The sequence below is a fragment of the Salmo salar genome, chromosome ssa06 (genome assembly GCF_905237065.1).
Source record: "Salmo salar chromosome ssa06, Ssal_v3.1, whole genome shotgun sequence".
Lineage (NCBI taxonomy): Eukaryota > Metazoa > Chordata > Actinopteri > Salmoniformes > Salmonidae > Salmo > Salmo salar.
This window is the reverse complement of record NC_059447.1, coordinates 485,172-500,802: the sequence shown is the minus strand read 5'-3', so window position 1 is coordinate 500,802 and position 15,631 is coordinate 485,172. Positions and strand designations below refer to the sequence as shown.

At 51.7% G+C, this 15,631-nt stretch overlaps 1 protein-coding gene and 1 pseudogene across 2 annotated transcripts; one reads left to right on the top strand and one right to left on the bottom strand.

The window, feature by feature from the left end:
- Window positions 1-392: 392 nt before the first annotated feature.
- LOC123743347 (acyl carrier protein, mitochondrial-like) lies at window positions 393-6,226 on the bottom strand (annotated as a pseudogene).
- Window positions 6,227-6,582: 356 nt separating this feature from the next.
- Window positions 6,583-15,054, top strand: LOC123723667 (dynactin subunit 5). 2 transcript variants are annotated; one of them, XR_006770083.1, is made up of 7 exons: window positions 6,583-6,760; window positions 7,517-7,585; window positions 7,900-8,018; window positions 11,792-11,903; window positions 13,614-13,716; window positions 14,327-14,587; window positions 14,659-15,054. XR_006770083.1 is itself a non-coding variant. In XM_045719546.1 (6 exons), the coding sequence occupies exons 1-6, from the start codon at window positions 6,713-6,715 to the stop codon at window positions 14,422-14,424; spliced, it is 549 nt and encodes a 182-aa protein (XP_045575502.1). In that variant the 5' UTR covers window positions 6,583-6,712; the 3' UTR covers window positions 14,425-15,054. The 2 variants fall into 2 exon arrangements, 1 of the variants encoding a protein (XP_045575502.1); XM_045719546.1 differs by having other exon boundaries at window positions 14,327-15,054.
- Window positions 15,055-15,631: the final 577 nt, after the last annotated feature.

Genomic DNA, 15,631 nt, shown 5'->3' with positions numbered 1-15,631 from the left:
TGAATTACAGACAGCTTTTACATCCGCTAAACAAATGAAAAATATTTTCCTTAATGTTATACATTTTTTGGGGGAAAAAGTACTGATGTTTATTGTCCTCACTACAAAAACACCTTAAATACAGAAAATACAAAAAAAATTAAATTAAAATACTGTTGAATTCCATTTATTTTCTACGCGGGAATATAGTGGAACCGGTGGCTTTAAAAAGTCTCTCCATGGCCGAAACATTAACATCAGCAATTCAGGGGATATATATATATATTATAACACACACACGTCATTGGAGTTATGATGAAGGCCAAAACACAACGTTTTAATAGTTGTTTAAATGCGTTACTCCCTTGTCGTCGCCGTGGAGACTCACTGGGCGTGTTAGTAATTCCTGGTTCTTATTCGCACACGTCCTTCTTGTCAGCGATGTACTGGACAATATCCTGGGGGAGACATTAACTTCTCTGCCTCCGCATCCGGGATCTCAAACCCTGCAGCAGGAACACACACACACACACACACACACACACTAGGCTTAACACACGTAACCACAGTTGTATGTAGGAAGTGGAAGGGTTAGTCCATACAAACATCTAAGTTATCGTCATGGAAATAGAACGGACTAGTCTAGAACATTCCGATTCACATCAACAGGTGGACCAGCAGGGAGACAGAGACATGGAGAGAGACAGACCCGGGAAGAGAGAGAGAGACAGGGAGGGAGGGAGAGACGGGGAGACAGAGACATGGTGAGAGAGACGGGGAGGGAGAGACAGGGAGGGAGAGAGAGAGACGGGGGAGAGAGAGAGAGACAGGGAGGAGAGACAGACCGACATACAGGGAGGGAGAGACAGGGAGGGAGAGACAGACCGACAGGGAGAGAGAGACAGGGAGGGAGAGCACAGACCGACAGTCAAACACAGAGACAGGGACGGAGAGACGGGGAGGGAGAGACAGACCGACAGTCAAACACAGAGGAGGGGTACAGGGACGGAGAGACAGACTCACCAAACTCATCCTCCATGGCCATAGCATGATCTCGACCTGGTCCAAGCTGTCTAACCCCAGGTCCTTCAGGAAGTGGGACGACGTCGCCAGCTGAGGATACAGATAGATCAGAGGAGGTCAGGACAGACAGGGCTGGTCGACAGGTCAGAGGAGGTCAGGACAGACAGGGCTGGTCGACAGATCAGAGGAGGTCAGGACAGACAGGACTGGTCGATAGGTCAGAGGAGGTCAGGACAGACAGGACTGGTCGATAGATCAAGAGGAGGTCAGGACAGACAGGACTGGTCGAGCAGGTCAGGAGGAGGTCAGGACAGACAGGGCTGGTCGATAGATCAGAGGAGGTCAGGACAGACAGGGCTGGTCGATAGATCAGAGGTGGTCAGGACAGACAGGACCGGTCGACAGGTCAGGACAGACAGGGCCGGGTCGATAGATCAGAGGAGGTCAGGACAGACAGGGCTGGTCGATAGGTCAGGAGGAGGTCAGGACAGACAGGACTGGTCGATAGGTCAGAGGAGGTCAGGACAGACAGGACTGGTCGACAGGTCAGGAGGTCAGGACAGACAGGGCCGGTCGACAGGTCAGGACAGACAGGGCCGGTCGATAGGTCAGGACAGAAGGAGGTCAGGACAGACAGGGCTGGTCGACAGGTCAGGGAGGAGGTCCAGGACAGACAGGGCCGAGTCGACAGGTCAGAGGTCGGTCAGGACAGACAGGGCCGGTCGACAGGTCAGAGGTGGTCAGGACAGACAGGGCCGGTCGACAGGTCAGGAAGGTGGTCAGGACAGACAGGGCTGGTCGACAGGTCAGAGGAGGTCAGGACAGACAGGACTGGTCGACAGGTAGGCGGAGGTCAGGACAGACAGGGCCGGTCGACAGGTCAGGACAGACAGGGCCGGTCGAAGGTCAGAGGAGGTCAGGACAGACAGGGCTGGTCGATAGACAGGCAGAAAGGGCGCAAGGTCAGGACAGACAGGGCTGGTCGACAGGTCAGAGGAGGTCAGGACAGACAGGACTGGTCGACAGGTCAGGACAGACAGGGCCGGTCGACAGGTCAGGACAGACAGGGCTGGTCGACAGGTCAGAGACAGACAGGACTGGTCGACAGGTCAGGACAGACAGGGCTGGTCGACAGGTCAGGACAGACAGGGCCGGTCGACAGGTCAGGAGGAGGTCAGGACAGACAGGACTGGTCGACAGGTCAGGACAGACAGGGCTGGTCGACAGGTCAGGACAGACAGGGCTGGTCGACAGAGGTCAGGACAGACAGGGCTGGTCGACAGGTAGGAGGAAAGGTCAGGACAGACAGGGCTGGTCGACAGGTCAGGACAGACAGGGCTGGTCGACAGGTCAGGACAGAGAGGAGGTCAGGACAGACAGGACTGGTCGACAGGTCAGAGGAGGTCAGGACAGACAGGGCTGGTCGACAGGTCGAGGAGGACAGACAGGGACGTCCCTAGATCTGCAGTCCTACTCTGAGATACACTACATGACTCAAAAGTATGTGGACACCTACTCATCCAAAATCATGGGCGTTAACCATTTTGAAAGGGTGTCCACATACTTTTGTATTTATACAACAGCTGGGTCTAATCGATGATGTTAAAATGTCTATTTACTCGGGTTCCATCTGACTGCTGCAATCCACTGTCTCATCAGCCCAGCCAGGCAATTTATAAACTTCATCTCCACTATAAAAAGCATCTAGACATGATCTCATATTTCTTTTAGGACTAACATTTAGTTTTCAACAGCGGAGATTTGTATAAACCTTTACTGTCTGTCTCTCCGACATTTACAACATTGAATTAGAAGATTGAAATAGTCTCCAGTCGTCCCGTAGTAATGAACGTGTCGGCGGGGGGCAGACAGACAGTGTTTCTCAGCCAGTCGAAATCATGAATCAGCCGTCATCGTTTATGGATCAAAACAAAGAAATGACAACTGAAAAAAAGGTTGAAACGAAGTGCAGCTAGTTTGCAGTATTTCCAGATTCAGTTTGTTTTATTTCACCTTTATTTAACCAGGTGGCTAGTTGGAGAACAAGTCCTTTATTTAACCAGGTAGGCTAGTTGAGAACAAGTCCTTTATTTAACCAGGTAGGCCAGTTGAAAGTGAGAACAAGTCCTTTATTTAACCAGGTGGGCCAGTTGAGAACAAGTCCTTTATTTAACCAGGTAGGCCAGTTGAGAACAAGTCCTTTATTTAACCAGGTAGGCCAGTTGAGAACAAGTCCTTTATTTAACCAGGTGGGCCAGTTGAGAACAAGTTCTCATTTACAACTGCTACCTGGCCAAGATAAAGCAAAGCAGTTCGACACTTAGAGTTACACATGGAGTAAAACAAACATACAGTCAATAACACAGTAGAAAAATAAGTCTATATACAATGTGAGCAAATGAGGTAAGATTAGGGAGGTAAGGCAATAAATAGGCCAGAGTGGTGAAGTAATTACAATATAGCAATTAAACACTGGAGTGATAGGATGTACAGAGGATGAATGTGCAAGTAGAGATACTGGGGTGCAAAAGGAGCAAGATAGATAAATAAATAAATACAGTATGGGGATGCGGTAGATTGGATGGGCTAGTTTGAAGTGATTGTGTTTAGCTGTGTTGTAGCTCCTCTGAACAACAGTGTCCTGACGAGTGAGCACATTTTCTATACCAGGTGAAATCGCACCTCATTAACCCATTGTTATGGATTTATCCAAATAAACGTCACTAGAAAACAGCTTAAACAAATGTAAATGCAGCTAAACTTTTTGACGTGATTGTAAATTAGCCGTAGTTGGCTAGCTGAGGGATAAGAACGTAGCCAGCCAGTATGGCACGAAAGACTGGGTCCATAGATACAGAACCAAAGACTGAACGACCGGGTCGCGTCCATAGATACAGAACCAAAAGACTGAACGACTGGGTCGCGTCCATAGATACAGAACAAAGACTGAACGAGGGTGGTCCATAGATACAGAACCAAAAGACTGAACGACATGATAAACAAGGTGCGCCATAGATACAGAACAAAAGACTGAACGACTGGGTCACGTCCATAGATACAGAACAAAAGACTGAACGACCGGGTCACGTCCATAGATACAGAACGTGACGGGGTCGCGCCATAGATACAGAACAAAAAGACTGAACGACCGGGTCACGTCCATAGATACAGAACGACTGGGCCGTCAGATACAGAACATAAAGACTGAACGACTGGGTCTCTGGCAACCCGACCCGATCGAACGAACGACCAGCCAGATTGGGTAGCCACCTTAGGACTTGTGTCGGGACTAAATCTTGTTGGAAGGAGGAAATGGTATGAATAAATGTATCATAGATAAGGAGTGTTGACTGATCCTAGACACGTGGGGTGTAAATCCACTACACACCAAACAGACCCATGAGGAAACGAATGGAACGAAACAGAAGAGAATATGTCCAATAGAAGAAACTGTCTTGTTTCGCCTGGACTAATGATTACACCACCGGTATTCCTAGTCTCAAAACCGCAGCCCGTCTGGTGTTCAACCTTCCCAAGTTCTCTCACGTCACTCCGCTCCTCCGCTCTCCACTGGCTTCCAGTCGAAGCTCGCATCCGCTACAAGACCATGGTGCTTGCCTACGGAGCTGTGAAGGGAACGGCACCTCCGTACCTTCAGGCTCTGATCAGGCCCTACACCCAAACAAGGGCACTGCGTTCATCCACCTCTGGCCTGCTCGCCTCCCCTACCTCTGAGGAAGCACAGTTCCCGCTCAGCCCAGTCAAAACTGTTCGCTGCTCTGGCACCCCAATGGTGGAACAAGCTCCCTCACGACGCCAGGACAGCGGAGTCAATCACCACCTTCCGGGAGACACCTGAAACCCCACCTCTTTAAGGAATACCTGGGATAGAATATAGTAATCCTTCTAACCCCCCCTTAAAAGATTTAGATGCACTATTGTAAAGTGGTTGTTCCACTGGATATCATAAGGTGAATCCACCAATTTGTAAGTCGCTCTGGATAAGAGCATCTGCTAAATGACTTAAATGTAAACGTCAAAGCGAGCCGCGGTGCCTCGGGGTCGGTCCTTACCTTCTCTGGGTTGATCTTGTCGTAGAGTTTCAGAACGTACATGACTCGTTCTTTAATGCTTTCAATGGTGAGGGGAGGCAGGTCTCCATACTGTCTACAGGACACTCCCACTGAGCTAGAGATCTAGAGAGAAGAAGAAGGACAGGAAGGAAGAAAGGGTTCAGAGATCATAACACTTCTGCACCCATTTGACCAATCAAGCAGTTTAGTTCAAGCCTAGGTAATAGCTAGCTAGCTAATGTTACAGATGTCCACCGCATTGTATTTGGTGCACAAGTCGTCATCCTGTCACAACAACCCCAGGTCTTTATAATAGATAAGAGTTACACATTTACTTTAGATTAAATTTTAAAAAGTGTCAATCGACTGTCATCTAGCTAGTACACATAGTAATGCTAGGCTAACAGTACAGTACTTGATTGTACCACAGATGAATAGTTTGAACATATTAGCTTAGCTAGGCTAACGCATGAGACCACAGTCGGTTGTTTTGTAACGTAAATTCATGCAGCATTCAAACTATGCATTTTTTTCAGAGACAGTTTCGTTGAATTAGCAATGGACCCGGTTTTAAGAACATTGTCGTGAACGCAAGCTAGCAGTGACCGGAAGCAGAGCTGACAGTAGCAAGCTAGCTAGCACAGTGACCGGATAGCAAGCTAGCTAGCACAGCACGACCGGATAGCAAGCTAGCTAGCACAGCGACCGGATAGCAAGCTAGCTAGCACAGCGACCGGATAGCAAGCTAGCTAGCACAGCGACCGGATAGCAAGTTAGCTAGCACAAGTTACGGATTTTATTGGAAAGACACTGGTAGGTCAATGTGCAATCCAGTACTGCTAGGCCACAACAGCGACAAAAACATGTCAATGTTATTCCAAGACTAACCTGCGTTTGTTCAATCCACCGTGTCCGCTGACTGCTGGCAATGAAGGAGAACGGTCGGTGGTTCAATAGGACCGGACCAGCTGCGGCTCTCAATGCAATGTTACCCGACGAGAGTCTCACAGAAGACCGGGCGAGTTGGCGGACACACTGCGCTAGGACACGGGACGCCATGATTGAAACTAAAATACGGTGCAAAGTAAAACACGCGTTTAGATGACAAGCGGGAGTTTCCACTAGATAGCACAGCCACAAAGTCAAAGGGAAAAGAGGTCAAATGTGCGCAGGCGCACTGGTTATTATAAAAAAATAAAAAAATAACGCCGATATTTAATATGATTTGGTTTTATTTATTCACTATAACGTCATTATAATGCTTTCTCGTATGTTTTTATTATTTTATTAAATTGGAATGATGTAAAAAAAAATGTTGACTTTGGTTGAATTTTGTCGCAACATCGGGTAACCGATCATTCTATGCGTAAATCACCAGAACAAAACAAAAAAATCTATTATATTCAAATTTCGTCGATCATTAACAATGATGTTAATTCTTTAAACACACATATTTTAATTTTAGTTGAATATGACTTATTATTTGTGAGCGGAAGTGTTTTCCACCATCATCATCATCGATGTTGCAGTGCTCTGCTAGTAGGGTCTGAAGGGAGCGGTAGACAGCAGAGCAAAACAAACCACAGAAAACTCGTTTTTCTGTACATTTACAAACAACAACAACAACAATTACAATCATGGAATTGTGTGAGATACTGTACAACAAGGCGGAATACATTGAAACGGTAATATTCGGTGTTTATTTGACTAGATAACGTTAACGATTAGCAAGTTAGCTAGCTAGCTAGCGTTTAGCTCATTGGTATTTACACTGAGTATACAAAACATTAAGAACACCTTCCTAATATCATAACAGCCTCAATTCATCAGAGGCATGGACTCTACAAGGTGTAGAAAGCGTCCCACAGGGATGCTGGTCCATGTTGACTCCAATGCTCCCCACAGTTGTGTCCAGTTGGCTGGATGTCCTTTGGGTGGTGCACCAGTCTTGATACACACGGGGGAAACTGTTTGAGCGTGGAAAAACCCAGCAGCTTTGCAGTTCTTGACACAAACCGGTGCACCTGGCACCTACTACCATAACCCCCGTTCAAAGGCACTTCAATATTTTTTGTCTTGTCCGTTCACCTTCTGAATGGCAAACATACAATGTCTCAAATCCTTTAACCTGTCTCCTCCCCTTCTTCATCTACACTGATTGAAGTGGATTTAACAAGTGACATCAATAAGGGATCATTTCACCTGGATTCACCTGGTCAGTCTATGTTATGGAAAGAGCAGGTGTTTTTAATGTTGTGTATACACAGTGCACAGTCAATGCACTGAACCAGCATTGCTAGCTAGGTCACTTAGCCAGCTAGCTAGCCAGCTGAATTGACAAGGCACCGATTACAGTTTGCATCAAGCGGTGGTCTGTAAACCTTGTAGCTAAGTCAGTGCCGTTTATACCAACCTGTCAGCATGTCCACTGTCCCTCTCAGGCGTCCGGTAACAAAGTGAGCAGGCAGTCGGTGCTGTGCGGCAGTCAGAACATCGTCCTCAACGGCAAAGTAAGTAACAACAAGCTATACCGGTAATAAACCATGAGATGGGACTATACATGTAATAAACCATGATTCTCCCTCCCTGTCTGTCCTCTCCTCCCTGTCTCCCTCCCTCCCCTGTCTATCTCCCTCCCCTGTCTCCTGCCCTCCCTGTCTGTGTCACCCTCCCCTGTCTGCATGTCTGTTCTGTCTGTCTGTCTGTCTGTCTGTCTGTCTGTCTGTCTGCCTCCCTGCCTGTCTGTCTGTCTGCCTGTCTGTCTGTCTGTCTGTCTGTCTGTCTGTCTGTCTGTCTGTCTGTCTGGTCTGTCTGTCTGTTCCAGACTATAGTAATGAATGACTGTATAATCCGTGGAGACCTGGCCAATGTCAGGGTGGGGAGGCACTGTGTTGTGAAGAGCCGCAGTGTCATTCGACCGCCGTTCAAAAAATTCAGCAAAGGGTGAGTTCTGCTCAACTTCTTCTAGACCAGGGGTCCCTTCTAGACCAGGGGTCTCAACCTCTTCTAGACCAGGGGTCTCCTTTCTAGACCAGGGGTCTCCTCTTCTAGACCAGGGGTCTCCACCTCTTCTAGACCAGGGGTCCCCAACCTCTTCTAGACCAGGGGTCCCCACCTCTTCTAGACCAGGGGTCTCCTCTTCTAGACCAGGGGTCTCCTCTTCTAGACCAGGGGTCCCCTCTTCTAGACCAGGGTCTCCTCTTCTAGACCAGGGGTCTCCTCTTCTAGACCAGGGGTCCCCTCTTCTAGACCAGGGGTCTCACCTCTTCTAGACCAGGGGTCTCCAACCTCTTCTAGACCAGGGGTCTCCCTCTTCTAGACCAGGGGTCTCCTCTTCTAGACCAGGGGTCTCTCTTCTAGACCAGGGGTCGCCAACCTCTTCTAGACCAGGGGTCTCCTCTTCTAGACCAGGGGTCTCCAACCTCTTCTAGACCAGGGGTCTCCTCTTCTAGACCAGGGGTCCCCTCTTCTAGACTAGGGTCCAACCTTTTCTAGACCAGGGGTCTCCTCTTCTAGACCAGGGGTCCCCTCTTCTAGACCAGGGGTCTCCTCTTCTAGACCAGGGGTCCCCTCTTCTAGACCAGGGGTCTCCTCTTCTAGACCAGGGGTCTCCTCTTCTAGACCAGGGGTCTCCTCTTCTAGACCAGGGGTCCCCTCTTCTAGACCAGGGGTCTCCCTCTTCTAGACCAGGGGTCCCCTCTTCTAGACCAGGGGTCCCCTCTTCTAGACCAGGGGTCCCCTCTTCTAGACCAGGGGTCTCCTCTTCTAGACCAGGGGTCTCCTCTTCTAGACCAGGGGTCCCCTCTTCTAGACCAGGGGTCTCCAACCTCTTCTAGACCAGGGGTCTCCAACCTCTTCTAGAGCAGGGGTCCCCTCTTCTAGACCAGGGGTCTCCTCTTCTAGACCAGGGGTCCCCTCTTCTAGACCAGGGGTCCCCTCTTCTAGACCAGGGGTCTCCTCTTCTAGACCAGGGGTCTCCTCTTCTAGACCAGAGGTCTCCTCTTCTAGACCAGGGGTCCCCTCTTCTAGACCAGGGGTCTCCTCTTCTAGACCAGGGGTCGCCAACCTTTTCTAGACCAGGGGTCGCCAACCTTTTCTAGACCAGGGGTCTCCTCTTCTAGACCAGGGGTCTCCTCTTCTAGACCAGGGGTCTCCTCTTCTAGACCAGGGGTCCCCTCTTCTAGACCAGGGGTCTCCTCTTCTAGACCAGGGGTCCCTCTTCTAGACCAGGGGTCCCCTCTTCTAGACCAGGGGTCCCCTCTTCTAGACCAGGGGTCTCCCTCTTCTAGACCAGGGGTCCCCTCTTCTAGACCAGGGGTCCCCTCTTCTAGACCAGAGGTCCCCTCTTCTAGACCAGGGGTCTCCAACCTCTTCTAGACCAGGGGTCTCCAACCTCTTCTAGACCAGGGGTCTCCAACCTCTTCTAGACCAGGGGTCTCCTCTTCTAGACCAGGGGTCTCCTCTTCTAGACCAGGGGTCTCCCTCTTCTAGACCAGGGGTCCCCTCTTCTAGACCAGGGGTCTCCTCTTCTAGACCAGGGGTCTCCTCTTCTAGACCAGGGGTCTCCTCTTCTAGACCAGGGGTCTCCTCTTCTAGACCAGGGGTCGCCAACCTCTTCTAGACCAGGGGTCGCCAATCTTCTAGACCAGGGGTCTCCTCTTCTAGACCAGGGGTCCCCTCTTCTAGACCAGGGGTCTCCTCTTCTAGACCAGGGGTCCCCTCTTCTAGACCAGGGGTCTCCTCTTCTAGACCAGGGGTCCCCTCTTCTAGACCAGGGGTCTCCTCTTCTAGACCAGGGGTCCCCTCTTCTAGACCAGGGGTCTCCTCTTCTAGACCAGGGGTCTCCTCTTCTAGACCAGGGGTCCCCTCTTCTAGACCAGGGGTCCCCTCTTCTATACCAGGGGTCCCTCTTCTAGACCAGGGGTCTCCTCTTCTAGACCAGGGGTCCCCTCTTCTAGACCAGGGGTCTCCTCTTCTAGACCAGAGGTCCCCTCTTCTAGACCAGGGGTCTCCAACCTCTTCTAGACCAGGGGTCTCCAACCTCTTCTAGACCAGGGGTCCCCTCTTCTAGACCAGGGGTCTCCTCTTCTAGACCAGGGGTCCCCTCTTCTAGACCAGGGGTCCCCTCTTCTAGACCAGGGGTCTCCTCTTCTAGACCAGGGGTCTCCTCTTCTAGACCAGAGGTCCCCTCTTCTAGACCAGGGGTCTCCAACCTCTTCTAGACCAGGGGTCTCCAACCTCTTCTAGACCAGGGGTCTCCAACCTCTTCTAGACCAGGGGTCCCCTCTTCTAGACCAGGGGTCTCCTCTTCTAGACCAGGGGTCCCCTCTTCTAGACCAGGGGTCTCCTCTTCTAGACCAGGGGTCTCCTCTTCTAGACCAGGGGTCCCCTCTTCTAGACCAGGGGTCTCCAACCTCTTCTAGACCAGGGGTCTCCAACCTCTTCTAGACCAGGGGTCTCCAACCTCTTCTAGACCAGGGGTCCCCTCTTCTAGACCAGGGGTCTCCTCTTCTAGACCAGGGGTCTCCTCTTCTAGACCAGGGGTCCCCTCTTCTAGACCAGGGGTCCCCTCTTCTAGACCAGGGGTCTCCTCTTCTAGACCAGGGGTCTCCTCTTCTAGACCAGGGGTCTCCTCTTCTAGACCAAGGGTCCCCTCTTCTAGACCAGGGGTCTCCTCTTTTCGACCAGGGGTCCCCTCTTCTAGACCAGGGGTCTCCTCTTCTAGACCAGGGGTCCCCTCTTCTAGACCAGGGGTCCCCTCTTCTAGACCAGGGGTCCCCTCTTCTAGACCAGGGGTCTCCTCTTCTAGACCAGAGGTCCCCTCTTCTAGACCAGGGGTCTCCTCTTCTAGACCAGGGGTCTCCAACCTCTTCTAGACCAGGGGTCTCCTCTTCTAGACCAGGGGTCCCCTCTTCTAGACCAGGGGTCTCCTCTTCTAGACCAGGGGTCCCCTCTTCTAGACCAGGGGTCTCCAACCTCTTCTAGACCAGGGGTCTCCAACCTCTTCTAGACCAGGGGTCTCCTCTTCTAGACCAGGGGTCTCCTCTTCTAGACCAGGGGTCCCCTCTTCTAGACCAGGGGTCTCCTCTTCTAGACCAGAGGTCCCCTCTTCTAGACCAGGGGTCTCCTCTTCTAGACCAGGGGTCCCCTCTTCTAGACCAGGGGTCCCCTCTTCTAGACCAGGGGTCTCCTCTTCTAGACCAGGGGTCCCCTCTTCTAGACCAGGGGTCCCCTCTTCTAGACCAGGGGTCTCCTCTTCTAGACCAGGGGTCCCCTCTTCTAGACCAGGGGTCTCCTCTTCTAGACCAGGGGTCTCCAACCTCTTCTAGACCAGGGGTCCCCTCTTCTAGACCAGGGGTCTCCAACCTCTTCTAGACCAGGGGTCTCCAACCTCTTCTAGACCAGGGGTCTCCAACCTCTTCTAGACCAGGGGTCTCCTCTTCTAGACCAGGGGTCTCCAACCTCTTCTAGACCAGGGGTCCCCTCTTCTAGACCAGGGGTCTCCTCTTCTAGACCAGGGGTCCCCTATTCTAGACCAGGGGTCCCCTATTCTAGACCAGGGGTGTTGTTGTTTCTGCTGTTTTGGACCTACTGCTGCTGCATGACGTCGTGACCCAGTCGATACACACGATCATGATGTAGTTGTGTGTAAGTTAATGTTGAACGTCCAGTGTAGCAGGTCTCTGTGGTCTGACCTCTAACCCCTTGTCCTCCAGAGTGGCCTTCTTCCCGCTGCACATCGGAGACCATGTGTTTATAGAGGAGGACTGTGTGGTGAACGCTGCTCAGATCGGATCTTACGTACACATCGGGAAGAACTGTGTCATCGTGAGTTACACAGAGTCTCACACACACACACACACACAGTTATACACACACACACACACACAGTTACACACACACACACAGAGTCACACACACACACAGAGTCACACACACAGAGTCACACACACACACACACACAGAGTTACACAAACACACACACACTCACAGACACACACACACTGGCCGCGGGAACATTCAGGTCCTAAATCTGGGCCATGTGATGCTTGGAAAGGCAACATTTCACTGGCCAGACGGGCTAGCCGGGTCCATGTTCTACTAGCCTGGTCTGAACAGTGCTAGCCGGGTCCATGTTCTACTAGCCTGGTCTGAACAGTACTAGCCGGGTCCATGTTCTACTAGCCTGGTCTGAACAGTGCTAGCCGGGTCCATGTTCTACTAGCCTGGTCTGAACAGTGCTAGCCTTTGGCTAGCGGGCTAGTTGGGTCCATGTTCTACTAGCCTGGTCTGAACAGTGCTAGCCGGGTCCATGTTCTACTAGCCTGGTCTGAACAGTACTAGCCGGGTCCATGTTCTACTAGCCTGGTCTGAACAGTGCTAGCCTCTGGCTAGCGGGCTAGTTGGGTCCATGTTCTACTAGCCTGGTCTGAACAGTGCTAGCCGGGTCCATGTTCTACTAGCCTGGTCTGAACAGTGCTAGCCTCTGGCTAGCGAGCTAGTTGGGTCCATGTTCTACTAGCCTGGTCTGCACAGTGCTAGCCGGGTCCATGTTCTACTAGCCTGGTCTGAACAGTACTAGCCGGGTCCATGTTCTACTAGCCTGGTCTGAACAGTGCTAGCCTCTGGCTAGCGAGCTAGTTGGGTCCATGTTCTACTAGCCTGGTCTGAACAGTACTAGCCGGGTCCATGTTCTACTAGCCTGGTCTGAACAGTGCTAGCCACTGGCTAGCGGGCTAGTTGGGTCCATGTTCTACTAGCCTGGTCTGAACAGTGCTAGTCTCTGGCTAGCGGGCTAGCTTCATTAGATTCCCTGTTACAGGGTAATACGTGATTGTATTCATTACAGGGTAGTCACTCCTACACTGACTGGGGCCGGGAGTCACTCCTACACTGACTGGGCCCGGGAGTCACTCCCACACTGACTGGGCCGGGAGTCACTCCCACACTGACTGGGCCCGGGAGTCACTCCCACACTGACTGAGCCGGGAGTCACTCCCACACTGACTGGGGCCAGGAGTCACTCCCACACTGACTGAGCCGGGAGTCACTTCCACACTGACTGGGCCGGGAGTCACTTCCACACTGACTGGGCCGGGAGTCACTTCCACACTGACTGGGGCCGGGAGTCACTCCCACACTGACTGGGGCCTGGAGTCACTCCCACACTGACTGGGGCCTGGAGTTACTCCCACACTGACTGGGCCCGGGAGTCACTCCTACACTGACTGGGCCTGGAGTCACTCCCACACTGACTGGGGCCGGGAGTCACTCCTACACTGACTGGGGCCTGGAGTCACTCCTACACTGACTGGGGCCTGGAGTCACTCCTACACTGACTGGGGCCTGGAGTCACTCCTACACTGACTGGGGCCTGGAGTCACTCCCACACTGACTGGGCCCGGGAGTCACTCCCACACTGACTGGGGCCGGGAGTCACTGTGTCTGGTTGTTAATGCTGTGTCTGGTTGTTAATGCTGTGTGTGTGTGTGTGTGTGTGTGTGTGTGTGTGTGTGTGTGTGTGTGTGTGTGTTCCAGGGCCGGCGGTGTGTGTTGAAGGATTGCTGTAAGATCCTAGACAACACAGTTCTTCCTCCTGAGACCGTGGTTCCTCCCTTCACCGTGTTCTCAGGATGCCCAGGTCAGAACACACCTCCTCCTCTTCCACCCCTTCCTCTACCTCCTCTACCTCCCCCCTCTCTCCCCCCTCCTCCTCCACCTCCCCCTCTCTCCCCCCTCCTCCTCTACCTCCCCCCTCTCTCCCCCTCCTCCTCCACCTCCCCCTCCCCCAATCTCGTAAAAAAATACCTCCACCTCGATGACATCCCCGTTTTGGCATGTAGACCCTGGTATGGTGCTGGAGATGCTGAATACGCCTGAAAATGGATGGAATTGCTTTCAACTCTTTCTAACTGGTGTCTCTCTCCCCCTCTCTCTCCCCCTCCTCTTCCTCCTCTCTCTCTCCCCCTCTTCCTCCTCTCTCTCTCCTCCTCTCTCCCCCCTCTCCCCTCTCTCTCCCCCTCTCTCTCCCCCTCCTCTTCCTCCTCTCTCTCTCCCCCTCTCTCTCTCCCCCCTCTCTCCCCCTCCTCTTCCTCCTCTCTCTCTCCCCTCTCTCTCTCCCCCCTCTCCCCCTCTCGCTCTCCTCCTCTCTCCCTCTCTCTCTCTCCCCTCCCTCTTTCTCCCCCTCTCTCCCCCCTCTCTTTCTCTCCCCCCTCTCTCTCCCTCCCCCTCTCCCCCTCTCTCTCTCTCAGGTCTGTTTTCAGGAGAGCTCCCAGAATGTACCCAGGACCTGATGATTGACGTGACCAAGAGTTACTACCAGAAATTCCTCTCCCTCAGCCAGATATAAATCCCTGCATTAACCTACTTTACCCTGCTCTACACTACCCAGATATTACCCCCTACTCTAGCCTACCCAGATATTACCCCCACCCTACTCTACCCTATCCAGATATTACCCCCTACTCTAGCCTACCCAGATATTACCCCCTACCCTACTCTACCCTATCCAGATATTACCCCCTACTCTAGCCTACCCAGATATACCCCCCTACCCTACTCTACCCTAGTCTACCCTATCCAGATATACCCCCCTACCAGACTCGAGCCTCCACTTCCCAGACCAGGGCTGTCTCTCAACATTGTAGACCTTAACCTACCCTCATGAAAACCACATTTAGCCTGATTCAGAGTTGGTTTGAACAGAAAGCAGCCTGATGGAAGTGAGAGGTCTGTCTGTCTGTCTGTCTGTCTGTCTGTCTGTGTTGTTGTCGTGCTGTTGGGCCTCTTCATTCATTATCGGCCCTTCGGGGCGGCGGATTCAATATGATTGCGGCGTTTTGTCAACAATGCACCTTGTTTTAAAAGGTTGTTGCTTCTTCCGTTGTTTGACGGAAAGACCACATTTTAAAGGTGCACCCTTGACGACCATGCACCCTTGACGACCATGCAATCGGATTGACTCCCCCCGCCAGACCCCCCACAGCCCCCCCCCCACAGCCCTGCATTTGTTATAGTTGATACTAATAAACATGTTTTTAAACCAGTGTGTTTGTCTGTTACATCACATCAGTAACTGGTGGGGGGCTACAGTCCTTTGAATTCATACTGTATTATAATCTCTGGCTTTGAATCGCTTTCAATTTCCCCGTTTAGTTCGTCTGATTAGAACCAAAAAAAGGGGAGGGGGTGTATTCATTCGTTGGACTCCGTTAAAAAACAAAAAAACGTTTTGCATCAACAATAACAACAACAAACAGTTTAAAGGTAGCCTAGTGGTTAGAGTGGAGGGGCTGCAGGTAGCCTAGTGGTTAGAGTGGAGGGGCTGCAGGTAGCCTAGTGGTTAGGGGGGAGGCAGGTAGTCTAGTGGTTAGAGTGGAGGGGCTGCAGGTAGCCTAGTGGTTAGGGGGAGGCAGGTAGTCTAGTGGTTAGAGTGGAGGGACGGCAGGTAGCCTAGTGGTTAGACTGGAGGGACGGCAGGTAGCCTAGTGGTTAGACTGGAGGGACGGCAGGTAGCCTAGTGGTTAGAGTGTTGGGACGGCAGGTAGCCTAGTGGT